Genomic DNA, 15,307 nt, shown 5'->3' with positions numbered 1-15,307 from the left:
CACAAAAATTTCATCGGAGAGTACTGGAATGAATTGCATTTTGCCTTCTTGGGACATGTAATTTTAGATGGATTAAAGACATGATCTTATAGTTTTGTCTTATAGGTGTCTTTGGTTAACGGAAGTTTTATAATTAGTCAAAAGACAACATTGAAATTTATTATGTAGAATATTATATACTACAGAGTGTCATTTTGCTTTGAAATGGGTACTTGAGCAGCCAGATCTGGAGGCTTTTAGAGCTTTGAGATCCAATAAACTCCAGTGACTTGGAATTGCAGGACACCATTTCCTACCATGGACAGCGCTTCAGCTCTGTCTGGTCCTTGGGATTTGGTTCTTTGAGTTGCACCTTCTGTATTGTGTCTGGCTGAGATGGAGTTCATTTCCCCATTGCAGCCCTTCCAGTGCTGTGCTTTGCACTGGTGGCTACAAGGGTGTTGGTAACACACCAGTGTTTTGGTTCCTGCTGAGCACAGCATCAGTGCTGCAGCATTTCTTCCCCAATCAAGGGCAAGATTCTGGGAGGGGACACAGCCAGGCCAGCTGACCCAAACTAATCAAAGGGATATTCCATACTATATGATGTCTGCTCAGATATAACAGCTAATGAAAGAAGCAGGAAGGGGGGCATTCATTGCTTCCAGTGGCTGCCTGCTAAGTATTCATTGCTTCCAGTGGCTGCCATTGCACGTGCTGAAGCTCTGCTGCTCGGGAAGTGGCTGGGCATCACTGCTGATGGAAAGGAGAGAATAAACCTTGTCATTTTTGGATTTCCTGTTGCTGGTGGTTGGGGCCTTTGAATGCTGAAAAAGGACAATTGTCTTATGTCATCTGTGCAAATTTGTAGCTGTGGAACTCAAGAAAACCGCTTTTGGAATGGAAAAACTTTCTGTGTACTCTAAGGTGAAAAGTAGTATTTGAGTGTGAAAAAAATGAATACTAGAAAAAGCAGAATAGCAACTTCAGTCTTTTCCTACTTACTGCACAGTATTTTGATGTTTCAATTTTGCTTTTTATTTGAATTAAAATTGTTGATTCCAATGAGTGTTATTTAATGAAAGTTTTGGAACTCTTTAAACTGTGGATTTAAGCTTGTATGATCAACTGGCTTTTTTCAGCGTAGTTACCAAACTAGAACTCTACAGTGTGTATTAAATGTATTTTAGATGCAGGTAATGTTATGAGTTTTAAAACACAGCAATTTTAATGCTCATTTTTTTCCATCACAAATGAGTTGTCTCCATAGTTAGATTCTGTATACGTAAAAGACAAGAATATGGGTATTATTTAATTTCTTCATGGTATTGGTAAAATACGAGTGTTTACTGCATACTGTGAATTCCCAGATGAGATTATTTTTCCAGTCACATTATGTCTGAAAAAATGTAAATGGATTTGTTCCCAACAGGGTTCAGTGCAGGTGCTTACTAGTTGGGTTGTTGACAGAAATTGATTTTGCTATACCTCAAAGGGCTATTACTGAACAAGATGTGGATATATTAGCTTTCGGAATGGGAAAAAGGAGAAGGCATATTAATGCTTATTAAACTCTTAAAAAGCTGTGAGGGAGCACATAGTCACAATATGAAAAGCAGCCTAGCAGCTAATGTTCACTTTTCCAAACCTATTTTTAAATATTTTTTCCAGTTAAGGAGTAATTGTAATTACACTTCTTGGTCTACAATAATCCATAGTGTTCTATTTTCTTAATCAGTTTGAAAGCTAACTAATCTCTTATGTTGTATTGTATTAATAATATTTACAATTTTTTTATACTAGCTTGCATTTCTGTTGTTTGACTTAACAGCTGCACAGAATGTTAAAGAGTTTTAAGTCATGTGATTTTTTTGGATAAAGGACAATGATACTTAATTTGTTTAAATTTTGACTTTTAAAAAAGAGTTCAAGTTATAAATAATGTGTATAGGGAAATAATGGAATTTATTACTAAACAAATGAGTTTGGTATCATATCTTCCTTATCCCTCCCAAGAATTTTCTTTATTTTATAGGTTATGTTCAGAGTTTGATTAGGCGTGTTGTAAACAATGTCAACATTGTGATCAACAATCTCATACTCAAGTATGTGGAGGATGATATTGTTCTTTCAGTCAACATCACTTCTGCAGAATGCTATACGGTGGATGAGTTTTGGGATCGAGCATTTATGGATATCTCTGGTGAGTAGATAGGTTTTGGTTTTACATATCACTGTGGAGGCACTCTTAAACTCATATAGAGTTTTGCAAGTCTCATAAAAGCTCTTTATAGCAGATGTAACATAATTTCTGTCTGTTTTCATTTCTACTTGGTTTTCCCCTTGTCCTTACCTTGATTCTGAAGAGCCAATTATGCTAATGTAGGTGGGTTTTATTAATGTGGACTTGTATGATCACACATAATTACATAAGATATGTTGTAATCCTCTGCTCGTATTTGCCATCCTGTGATGGCATTTCATTTTGTGCTTGCTGGTGGCAGTGAGTGCGCAGGCAATCACTTTTATTCCTGGGAATGAACAGCAGCATATCAAGGCATTTCCTTGCCCCTTGTGTGTGACGATCTTAGAATTCTAAACAGTCTGGCCAGAGAGTCAGTAAGATGCACACCAATTGCAAGACATGGTTCATTCTGCTTCACATTTTCAGGGGAAAAAGAAAACAACTTGTGATTTCTATTTTGGTCTTCAGTATTTCAGTGTTTCAGTCCTTGAATTGCCAGCACTGACCTATATTTCTAGCTGCTTTATTGACATTTGAGACAGGTGGAATTGGGATACAGTAAGAGTGTTAAAATCACACAGATTTCAGCTACAGTGGGAGATTCGACACATGTTTTCCTGGACATATTGTTTTTGTTCCAGCTAAAATAATTGCAAACTAATATGACAAAATCACAAAATCTGTTCCACATTAAAGTCACTGTAATAGCTCTTGTTTGCAAGGTTCAAAAGAAAACTTTGAAGGAAAATACACAGAATTATTTCTAGGAGAATAACAAGAATCATATTTATTGCTCTTATGCTTCCACATGAAACAGTACTTTTATAAAAAGATCTAAGGTACAGTGAAGGGGTAAAAATTATAATTGTGTAACTAATTTGTCCTCACTTGTTATGCTTTCATCAGAAAGTCTGTGACACATGAAATTATTCTCTTTAGTTACATCACCAAGTACTTTGCTGCTGATTTAAGTGATGACCAAACAACTATTTCGCATTGCTTTCTTCTAGTTAAGAACCTGTATGCACAACTTAGTTTTTTTATGCAATATATTTTTTTAATCTCTACTCTTCTTGTAAAAGCCACAGATCTCGTACTGAGAAAGATGATCAACTTTTCTGACTGCACAGTATGTCTTGATAAGAGAAATGCTAGTGGTAAAATTGAATTTTACCAGGAACCTCTGCTGTACAAATGTTCCTTCAGGACTCGTCTGCATTTTACTTATGATAACCTCAACTCCAAAATGCCATCTATCATTAAAGTAGGTATCCAAAATAATTTTTTTTTATTATTCACTTATGAAGTGTTGAGATTTTTCAAAATACACTTTGAAATGTTGTGTAATACAAAAAGCTTATGCTGTTGTGTTTTGCTAAAGGAATTTTTTAATTGTGTTTTGTTCATATGATACAATTAGTTACAGCATGTAAGTGAAGAAGTTATGCTCTCTAGTATTTCCTTTTTTTTTCTTGGAGTTTAAAAACACTGTAATTCTAAGGGGAGAAAGAAAGCCTACAGGTAGTCTTTTAAAGAAAACATACCAGTTGTATTCTTTAAGGTATCTGCAATAAGATGGGAAGGATTTTTGCCTTGTTATTGTTTCAAATGTGTCACCAACTCTCATGAATAACAAGAAACTTGGGTGTATTAATGCTATGCAGTGAACCAGGTGAAATGGATTAGCAGCTCAAACTGACCTCCTACTGAGCAGAAGTGTGATGTTGAACACAGATAGTTGCTGTTTGCAGCCCTTGCCTGGTGTTATTACAGCCCTTGTTTTTGGAAATTAGACTGCCCATTCCAAATAGATACAGAGTTGTGTGTTTTAGAAGCTGACTTTACTGATGACAGAGCTTTGTTGTTATTGGTTTTGTCTCTTTCTTACAGATTCACACGTTAGTTGAAAGTTTGAAACTTTCAATCTCCGATCAGCAGCTCCCTATGTTTATACGTATAATGCAGCTTGGGATTGCTCTGTATTATGGAGAAATTGGCAACTTCAAGGATGGAGAAAGTGAAGATTTGATTTGCCACACTAAAGATATGTTGGGAAATATCACAGGTAAATGCAGCTTTAACTTCCCAAGAAGCAGTGTTAAAATCATGGATTTCTTTGTTTTTTTGCAAATATAAATGCCCAAGTCTAGTCCTTGTCAAGTATCTCAACAGTCTGCAGTTTGTTAGAGGCAGTTCATTGTGCCTCAGTTCAGTATTCTAAGATTCTTTCATGTTACAGTCCATAGAGTTCCAATGGTGCTGTCTAAACTGATGTTAAAAATGATCTAAAAAGGCCATTTTAGGAGTTGTGGTGCAGTGGGGTACTTTGGATTTATCTGTCACTATATCATGCAACAGGGCACCTCTCCATAAGCAAGTTCAAACTGGCAGCAACCCCATTTGAACTAACTAATGAAAAAACACACTCTGGCTTTTCTCTCTTTCTTTGAAAGTTGTTATTGAGAATAGATGTGTCAGTGGTACTTCTAAACATTGGAGCATTGCTTTGCACTGTGTTTTCAATAGTTCTGTCCTTTTACATTGTCTGGTGTTGCCTGCTTTTTATTTTCATCTAACATGTATTCCCTCTTGTGCATGGTTCTTCATGGTAACTTGCTGCTACAGGATCTTTTCAGGAGCATTGCACTGGTGAGAGGTGCATTCTCTTTACCTTGTGTGATTGCTTCCCATCTGCTGCTTCCCAAATACTGCAAGGGTTGTAATAGCGGTGCAATTTGAGCTGTGAAATACTGTTACAGGGCAGAGGTTATTTTACTTGTCAAAACAGGGAATTTATTTAGACATTTGTATTTTAGTTTTAATCTCCTAAGGACGTAAGTTTTGGCTGTCTTTCCAAGGTAGGATTTGGATCTAGGGGCATAGGAAAAGAAATTTGCACACGGCCCAAGAGCATAATTATTTCTAGAAAATTCTTGGAATTTCATTTGAAGGTGGTGCAGCTTTCTTAACCTGGGCTTAAGCTTATAATATTACAGCAGTTTGAAACTTTGTGTAAACTACTAGTTATTTTGTTCTGTTTAAGGACTATACCATTTTAATTTACATTAAAAGTTTAGAAATATTTTTTGATCCTGTGTTGCTGTCCTCTCTGGTTTCAGAGAAATAGATGCATGATTACAAAAATGACAGCAGTGGCATTTTTTTTCAAAAAAATACAACCCTCAGTGACAGATGTAAAATTGACTGTCATGTTACTGCTGTGTGGAACTTCGGAACCAAAAAGGCTGTTCATAGTTCTTTTATTTTCTCTAAAGCTATAGAAAATAGCACTAGAAATTCTTTGCCTTGTAGGAATGGGGAGTACATTACACAAGACAGATGATTAGAAGTATTAATATTCTGCAAATATTCATTTTCTTCTAAGACTCAAAAAGCCTACAGGTTTTAGAAAAATCATTAGTGTGTGTTTTAAGAACTTTTTGCATCTAAGCAATGTTTTGTACTATTGGCAGGAAAAAGGGTGAAGAACTTTTCTATGTAGCATTGCATAGCCCTTGCTTTTAGACGGGGTTGTCTTTGTACCATGAACATCTTTCTTTTGTTAGCATCTATGTTTACCCAAATTTGGCCAAGTTTTTGTGCTTTACAGAAGTAAATATATTTAGAGTTGCTTGAACTCTAGCTAGATTCCTGGAGGAGCCACTAGGGCAAGCAGGGCTATTTAAATACAGGAAAGACAGAAACAGTAGAGAAATTGTACAAGTCAATATGAGAACAGCTGGGATGGGTAGGCTGAGTTTCAGATGAAAAAAATCTAAGTATTGCAGACAAAATTAGCTGGGTAATGAGAAAACTGGAATGAAGCTTGACTGGGGAAGAGGATGGAAGTTAGGAGAGGTATGTGGGTTTTGTTTGTCTTCTTTTGGTTAGGGTGTGAAACAAGTGGTGAAACAAATATACTTGAAGCAAAGATTGAGGTTAAAACAGAAGACGTCTGCCTACAAGTACTCAATTTCGTCTGCATCTGGAATGAAATTTGAGACTCTTACGTCCAAATATGAATAAAATCTTTGGCAGTCCGTCTTTTGTCATCCTTATTTCTAATGCATGTCTTCTGGAAGGTAGAATTGCAATTGCAGTCTGTCAATCTCGTTTGCATTCTTCGTTTGAACAACTATGAATATGACTTCCTAGTTCTCATAAAACAGCCATCTAAAAAGGAAATAATATATTGTAGCTTCACACTGATGTACACAAGATTTTTCAGAAGGGTGAGCAATTAGATTAAGCTTGCAATGAGAAGCTACCAAAGAGGAGATCTGTAATTTCCTATGAAGTTTTTGTTCAACTATGCTGTGCTTTAGCTTTGTCATTGTATTTAATTACATGATGTCTATTTGACAGAACTGTCTCCTTCAGAACACAAGATAGATGGCCACAATTGTTGGATGGCCAAGCCAGAGATGCAAAAACAGTTGTAGTGTGTTTCTATCTTCACTGCAAAATATTGTTCCACATACAGGCTAAATGGTCATACACTTTATGCTTGTTTTCAGTTTCTTCTTAGTTGTAAGTTTGCAGTAGCTTCTTTAGGTTGCAGTGGGTAAATTGTGAATGAAGAAATGAACTTTAATATGTACCTTATTTAGTGATGAAAGAACAAACATCTACAGCTGTGTCCTTGAAGTGCTTAGTAAGTTTCATTTATGCAATGTCATGGTTGATTCAGTGAGATGAAAATTCATGCTGTTGCCATCAGGCATGGTGATGCATTCCTTCCCTCTTCCCCCACTGCCAGCACTTGCGTTCATGTAGCCACAGGCTAGGCTGGACCAGCCTTACCTGGCTGGAAACTAATGCATGCAGATAAATAAATTACTAGAGAGTCATTTTCCAGTGACTTAGTTCCATATTTATCTCAAGAGATACCAATTTCCAAACTCTTATTAGAGATAAATATCTAAAAGCCTTTAAATGGAGGATAGTAAATTTCTGAAGATCAGGCTTGATCTGAACATGGAAACAGTGAGATGCAGTCACACTGCAGTGCTGTAATGTATATAAAAAGTATTTGTTAACGGGATTTACTGTCCTGCATTATGGAGCAAGGTTCTTCTGGTGCCATCTTGCTATGGATGATGAACAAGAGTGGCTGTAGAAACCTGATGCGTGGTAACATTTTGTCCTTTAACAAACTCATATCCATACAATATAGGGTTTTTATCATTATATTTCATTATCCTATATGTTTGTAGGTAAGTGGTTAGTGTAGCTGGTTCAAACCAAATAAACTTTGTTTCCCAAGTACGTACTCTCCTTCATGCATTATTCATTAGAAAGGAATTTACATGATGTTTCTGCTTTGAAGTGTCAAAATGATATTGTGTGTTGCTTATGAGGCTGATGTGTATTTGTTCTGGAGTTTGGTGATGACATAATGCTTATTGTGGTTTTAATTTAGTGACAGATGATAGGTGTATCTTCCTCCTATTTTCTGTCTCACAATGTATACATAGACAACCCAGACTAAAATGCTGTTGTCTTATTTTAATGGCTTCCAAAATAATAACAAATATTATAATCCAAACTATCATTTGACATCTTTTACTGTTGTCTCTGTGTGTACTGCAGCAAGAGGTATGGCTGAATTTTGTGGCTATGTAGTCTGTCACATGACCTGGGTCCTACACCTCCACCTCTTTTTCTTTTTGTCAGACCTTCCACCATTTCTTCTGTGCTTGCCAACAGCAGTTTACTCTAAACTATTGAGTCATCCTCCATATCAATTATTTTTCCTTCTACATCTGACAGTTCTTTCTGAGGTTTTATGTGCAGCTTTTCTGTATTTCCTGTGTTTCAAGATTGACATTTGGGTTGAAATCTGATCTCTGTTTTGTGAGGAGAGCAGGAAGGAAGCCTGCCCTGCTCTTGCGGGAGGAGGTGTCGTTGCCTCTAAGCATGTGCAGACATTTGTCACCAGTGTTTGTTCTTCCATTATGCAAGTAGAAATAGAGTAAAAGACTACAGACTAAGTAGAGTAAAGAGTGAATTGTCTAAAACTTGGAAGAATGGGATCTCTGAGTTTAAAAATAAGTAAATTGAAATGGAATATTCATATTTCTGTTCTCAGTTAAAGGATACACTAAAGGTAATGTCCTCTCACAGGAACAGTACTGCATCCTGTACTGCCTATAGTAATTCTGAAGTAGTTAGTGCCCTTGGGAGTCCCCTAAGAGTAGTGGTGGAACAACTTAGAAGCTGACTGTGGTCTTTGTGCATGCAGTGTTGCCTGTCTGGTTCATGAGTCTGAGAATTGAATCTTTGGGGAAGTCCTGGTTTTGCTTCCTGTGCTATCTCGTATTTTCACAGAAGAACCAGTATTTGGGCTTTTGACTCACAGATGGCACATCACCTTTTTTTTGAGCATAGTTAAACCTGTATCTTTGAATACTTGAAAAGCTGACTTAAAGAAAGGAGGTTTTCAACCTTAAGTTTTGGATTTGTGCTGTGTTTACATTTTTCTTATTATTGCTGGTGTAATGGAAGTCCTTTTTTGTTTCATTTTAAAATTTGAAACTACGAGATTGTAATGTAAAGTTTAATTTACAACTCTGGAAGGTCTTTAATGGAAGGAAATCTTGAAAGCTTGTGTTATAGATGAAAAATTCTGCATTCACTACAAATGTCTGATACTAAAACTATTGCAAATACCCTTAATATTATTTGGAGGAAAGTGTTAAGGAAACAAGCAAGTGTTTGGACACTTATATTTAGGAATCTAAAATTTCCACTTATTTTCTATCATTATAAACCAAGTATCATTGAATACTATCTCCAATACTGTCCTAGATAAATTTCACATACTATAAATTTGAATTTAATAAAATTTCAAGCATGGTTGATCTGAAATTTAACTTGGTTTGTGTTTCAAAAGGCACAGAAGATGAAACAAGCTCAGCAATGCAATATCCTACACAGTATATTAGTCAGGATCCTTATTTGCATCAAGACGATGACCAGCGACAAGGATGGGTGTCTTGGGCTTGGTCTTTTGTCCCTGCCATTGTGAGTTATGATGATGAAGAAAATGATTCTGGTGGAACTGATGATGGATCAATGCTCCATCAGCAGAAATCTCAGTCCCTGAAGGATCCTATCATTTCAGTTGGGTTTTACTGTACAAAGGCAACAGTAACTTTTAAGGTAAGCATTTCTCTGTTTCACCAAGGGTTCTTTTGGCTTGTTGAGGAAGTGCTTAAAGATTATCTGAGCATTTCTATGCTGTTTGATTCAAGACGGGAAATGTTACATTAATGGACAGTGGGAAAAGTGAATGCTGAATGTTCCTCTTCCATCATACTGTACTGATAATTGCAGGGTGAGGGGGTTTTGCCATTTGAGCTAGAATTTGAGTGCCAAGTCTATGATCATAAGGGGAAACAACTTAGATTAATGTTTTTTGATGGGAGAAAAGTCTTAAAGGCTTTCTATGAATGTTTGTTGCAGTATTCTATCCATCTAATTCTTTATAAAAAACTTCTAGCTCCATAGAGATTGTCAATTGGAGTAAGTTCTTAGATTATTCTGATTTTAGACTATTGTAAGTGAAAGTATGATTTTAACTGCCTACTGTTGTAATAGGACAAGGGGGCACGGGCTCAAGCTCTGCCAGGGGAAATTTAAGTTGGAGATCAGAAAAAAATTCTTTGTAGAGAGTAATCAGGCATTGGAATGGGCTGCCCAGAGAGGGGGTGGATTCCTCATCCCTGGTGGTTTTTAAACTGAGATTGGACGTGGCACTGAGTGGCATGATCTGGTAAATGGACTGGAGTTGGACTAAGGGTTGGACTTGATGATCTCGGAGGTCTTTTCCAACCCATTTGATTCTACGATTCTATGAATTATTTTCCATGTGTTGAAAGTGAATTAGAAAAAGGATAAATAGTATATATACTCTGAGCTACAAACTATGTATGCAGAGAAAGATGTAAGTCATTTTTGTAAAGAAATCTCAGAATCGTTGCTGGCCTTCTCTCTATTCTTTTGTAAGCTTGCAGAAAGGAATATGGCAAGTCTGAATAAGATACTGAGATGTCCTGACATAAATCTAAAATTAAGGTTCTGAATTAGCCCAATACTTGTAACATGTGCCAAACTATATGCAAGCAACTCTATGTGCATAACTACACAAAGTGGCTCTTGGCTTTACAATTAAACATATATTAAATCAATGCCAGAACTTTGCTTTGGATTAACTAGGGCTGATTTTTATGACTTTGAGCCTTCAGATGAACTGCAATACTTTTGTAACTCTAGTACAACAATTATATGCATAATTATGCACCTAATGCCATCAGCAGCTCCCTGAACCTTTATTGCCTGTTTGGCTTGTGATCTGTGTGCAGGAGTGTTGTGAGGGGCTTTATGCCTCATTTCTCTTACCTGTTTTTGTTTGGGTGCATAGCAGGGCACTGAGCTGCTCAGCAGCTGTCACAGAGGATGAGACAAGTGACTTTGGAAGCTGTGGATATTCTGTGTTTTAAGCCTTCAGCCTTCTGGCAAATTTGGTTGCAAAATTTGAGGCTATCAACAAACATTGTTGTGTTCTTTTGTGTCTATCTGCTTCAACCTTCATTAAGAAAGGCTAAGAATAAGTAATGGAAAATCTCTTCTTTCTCTATTAATTATATCCCCCACTTCAACCCCAAACAAACTACCAAGGGTCAAATTTCTTGTTAATGTGGCTCAGCATCTTGTTGTGCACTTTGTCATACACTGGTAATTTTGTGTTCTTTCCTTATGTGTGAAAAATCATTAAAAATTATATGAACTTCTTTTTTGAACATACTTTGCTGGATTGTACTTGTCTAATGCTTCACTGACAAGTTCATGCATTTTGTACTAGGAAGTGATTAAAAACTACTTACAGTGTAACATCTTACATTCTATAAATCTCGAATGTGGAATGATGTGTAATATTAATATGGTGACATTTAGGAGAAAAACAGAATTCATTGTTCTGCTTGCATGGAAAGAATGTATGGAATTAATTTGTGGTTCATATTTTGGTTAAAAAATAGGGTCAGATTTCTGCATTAGCATTCTGAACAGTTGATATCATTCCAGCTAAAAATCATGCCAAATTAAATGTAGCGTTTTCTAGTTATGGTGAAAATTATTCTTGTAATGTCTGAGTTCTTTTAATCAATTAATTGCTTTTCCTTTACAATAATTGCACACAGGTGAAGGGTGATCCGTGATTTTTTCATCCTATTTTCTTGGACATTTGGTTTGCAAAATTTTAATTTAAAACAAATCCATGTGCATTCACTCTTGAAAATAATGAGAGCCTGTGGATATTTTTATATAAAAATTAGAATTTGCACTATTTAAGCTGTTCCACATAAACTAACATATGTGTTTTTTCATGCAAAATACAACATCCTCATTGTTTTGTGCCTCTCTTTGTTTTTCATAGCTGCAGGTTCTGTGGGGTTTTTTAACCTGAGTGTGTTTTACTATCTTTGAATTTTTATATTGAAATAATTCAAGAAACATAAAAGCATGTTCCTCTCAATAGCCATGACAAGGAACAAATAGGAGTATGGTTGTAATCAAAAAGTTTCTGGATTATTATCATGCTGTTTAATTGTTTTCTTGGAAGGATACATGATGCATTCATGTATTTTTACAGCACTTTATGAGCTAATTCGATATTATATTAATAATGCAGCTGTATATCTCTTTCATCTTTTCACATAGTTTCTCTTTAGATAAGGAAACTAAAAATACTGTAGTGGATTTTAGACATTCTGTTATGACATGTTTCAACCAGAAGTTGAATATGAGAAGTTCCAGTATGGATAATGTGTTACAGCTGTTTAATTGCACATGTTTCCTGCCTGTTAATAAATTTTGGCCCATAGTTAATTTGTCTTCATCAGTTCTCTATATTAATGACATTACTGCTGCCTAATACTAATATTGACTTTTATAAGGTGTTTATCCTATTGTTTCATAGCTCACTGAAATGCAACCTGAAAGTAGTTATTACAGCCCTCAGAAAGTAAAATCCAAAGAAGTTTTATGCTGGGAGCAAGAAGGGACAACAGTTGAGGTAATTTTCCTTTGTCAGGGCTTTTTTGCTTCATTGTAAGTAATGGGGCAAATAGTTACCCATAAAGCATTTTTTTAATTATTTCATTGCTGATTTTTCATATTCTGTTATAGTGGATGTATTGGTTGTAATAATCACATGCATATAAATTCTCTAAATTTCTAATGCTGTGGTGATGAAAGACTAAAGTAATGTCTTCCTTTGAAATGCCCTGTGTTATTGCTGTTTATTAAAGCTCTAAATGTATAAACCTAAACATATTTTTGTTCACTGTTGCCTGTCTTTTCTAATTCTTGTGGAGTAGAAGTCTTAGAAATACAATTTTTTTTCACTAGGTCCTCATGAAAGGTGAACTTTTCTTTGATTGCCAAATTGGTTTTGTTGGTTGCCAAGCTATGTGCCTTAAAGGAATTATGGGAATTAAAGATCTCGAGGAGAATATGAATAGAAGTGATGAAGTGAGTATATTGAAATATGAGTTGACTTGCTGAATAAGTAATTCTGTTATGCTTTATTAAAATACTTGATTGCAAAAATTGAAAAGACTGCTGTTACCAATTGTGATTTAAGTTTTTTGAATGTTTCTGGTATATAGGACTCAATTTTATTCCTTAGAGTTGAAAAGACAAATATTTCAGGGTGAGAACAAGCAAAACATGAGACTTTTTTCTTTGACAATAACCCATTATTGTCTGTGTCTGCATACTTTGATTTTGTATAGCACATAAAAACACAGCTGAAAATCTTTGGAAGTACTTAAATCAGCAGAAGGTTGGAAGGGAACAAATGGGAACACTGAAGATAATAGAAGTGTGGTGCAAATATCAAGAGTATTTTACCTTGTTTTTCAGTAAGGTTGAGTCAAAAATCAAGGAGTTAAACAGTATTAATTTCTGTATTTTAAATAGAAGCAAATGTACCTGAGATTAGCTCAGCTGGTTAAAACTTGGTTGTAATAATGCCAAGGTCATGGGTTCAATCCCCTGTGTGGGCCACTGACTTAAGAGTTGGACTTGATGATCCTTGTGGGTCCCTTCCAACTCAGAATAGTCTGTGATTCCATGAAATCTTGAATTGCTTAAGGCAAAATCAGGTATCCATATGGACTACTTCTGAAGTATTTAATGAAGTGGTGCATGACATTTTAAATTCAATAAGGATGATTTTTGGTTGAACTGTAGATAGAATACTGTCCTAAGGTATTGGAGAACAGCAACTGTTACATGATGCAGTCAAGAACAGACCTATTAACTTGATGTTACTGTTCTGTGAAGTCTTCGAAAGTATTTTAAGGAGAAAAATTAAGAATAGGAAAGAAAATATGAAGTGATTATATTTATGCCAAATATCTCCTAATCTGGAGAATTGTGTACTGTGCTATGGTAGGTCCAACAGGACAGATTCTTATCCTTGCCCTGTGAGAGAGCATAGCTTGGCAGCATTCTCTTGGGTGTTTGTATGTGCAGCACTGAAACAAAAAGTAGATATCCTGATACAGCTTCAGATTCTGCTACTGTCGGGATATTGGAGATGCAGTGGGACACACCACGTAACCTGTGTTCTGCAGTGGACAGCCACAGGCTTTTCCAGAAGGAGACTGGGGAGACAAGGATGAGCCAACAGTAGAAATGCTCTGCCGGACTTGTTAGGTACAAGGGAGATGTGTTCAGGGATGTGTGGGTGGACAGCAGCCTTGTGTGCAGCAACCATGAGATTGTCAGCTAGAAAAGCATGGAAAATTGATTCCTGCATTGCAGTGGGTGGATGAGCAAGAGAATTTCCTTTAGGGTAGTTGATAAAGGAGCTTTGGGGTTTTATTTGTATTAATTTTTCTGCCACCCTCTAGTGCATCAATTCAAGCAAATACCTGCTTTTGTGAAAACGGTGGTGATGTTGGTACTTACTTGTCTTTCTGTACTGCTACAGTTTAGGCTTTTCCTTTCGTAAGGGTTGCAGCTTTGCATGTGATTGCCAGTTAGATGTTTGGGAAAAAGTACATCTCCTAAATAACTTTTTTGGTAGAAGAAGTCTTTATTGGAAAGTTTTATTGATTTCAGAAGGATAGAGGTTTGAGATATGGAGAAGGCCTGTTAAAATCTAGATGAATAAAGAGTGAAAAGGTAATAATGAGATCATACATTGAAGTAAGTGTTTGTCATAGAGAGGATGGATACAGAATCTGAAAGGCGTCGGTCAGCCAGACATGGAATGTGTAGTGACAAGATTGGGCATAATTAAGAGGATGGAGCAGGATTTGGAGCAAAAATTACCTGAGCTTTTTCTATTAAAATGCCACTAGTATGTTCTGTATCATAAGTTGTTTAATATTCATTAGCTCACACTGTTTTCATTAATTTGAAATATGCTCTTGAGCGATGCTACTGTGTGTGTTACTTGTGTGTTATGACAAAATTGAAACTGTTCTGTTAACTTGATGTTTTCTTTTTTCTCCCCTGCCATGTTATTTTGCACTACATCATGAAGGAGGCCTACTTCTTTAATTGTGGAGAAAATTTGAGCGTGAAAGGGATGACTTATCTTACCAATTCACTATTTGATTACAGAAGTCCAGAAAATAATAGTATTCGTGCAGAGTTTATATTGGATGCAGCTCATCATAAGGTCAGAAAATTATATTTTTCTTAGAAAAAAGATTTCTAATACTGTCTAATAGATTTCTAGTAATTTAGATCTGTGTACTATTAGGTGACTGATTTTTTTCATTACTTTTTACATTTAACTGAATCTTAATTTGCAGCTGGTAAAAAAATAAGTAAATCTGTTTGTTTTAAAAAAAAGGACACCCACAAAACCTAAGCCCCTCCAAAAAAAAGCAAACTGAAAAATTGTGTGCAAAAGAAACCTCAACCCCCCTGCTCAAAAAACTGAATTAATGCCGTAATTTCCAAAAGCACTAACCGTAGAACGCTTTCAGAGCAAAAGGGATCTGAGAGGTTGCTAGCAAAAGCTTTACCAGCACATACTTTAAACCCAAGTAGTAAATA

At 35.9% G+C, this 15,307-nt stretch overlaps 1 protein-coding gene across 8 annotated transcripts in view; it reads left to right on the top strand.

Moving 5' to 3' along the window:
- VPS13B (vacuolar protein sorting 13 homolog B) overlaps positions 1–15,307 on the top strand; it is a 427,169-nt gene that overhangs the window by 42,386 nt on the left and 369,476 nt on the right. For all 8 annotated transcript variants that reach the window (XM_071554088.1, XM_071554086.1, XM_071554089.1 and 5 more), the window contains exons 5-11: positions 2,015–2,182; positions 3,307–3,488; positions 4,115–4,289; positions 9,120–9,388; positions 12,207–12,302; positions 12,638–12,760; positions 14,787–14,924. In XM_071554088.1, coding sequence (XP_071410189.1) covers positions 2,015–2,182; positions 3,307–3,488; positions 4,115–4,289; positions 9,120–9,388; positions 12,207–12,302; positions 12,638–12,760; positions 14,787–14,924 — 1,151 coding nt within the window. The remainder of the gene's footprint in view (positions 1–2,014; positions 2,183–3,306; positions 3,489–4,114; positions 4,290–9,119; positions 9,389–12,206; positions 12,303–12,637; positions 12,761–14,786; positions 14,925–15,307) is intronic.

The sequence above is a fragment of the Pithys albifrons genome, chromosome 4 (genome assembly GCF_047495875.1).
Source record: "Pithys albifrons albifrons isolate INPA30051 chromosome 4, PitAlb_v1, whole genome shotgun sequence".
NCBI classification, from domain to species: Eukaryota; Metazoa; Chordata; class Aves; order Passeriformes; family Thamnophilidae; genus Pithys; species Pithys albifrons.
This window is presented reverse-complemented; position numbering and strand designations above follow the sequence as displayed.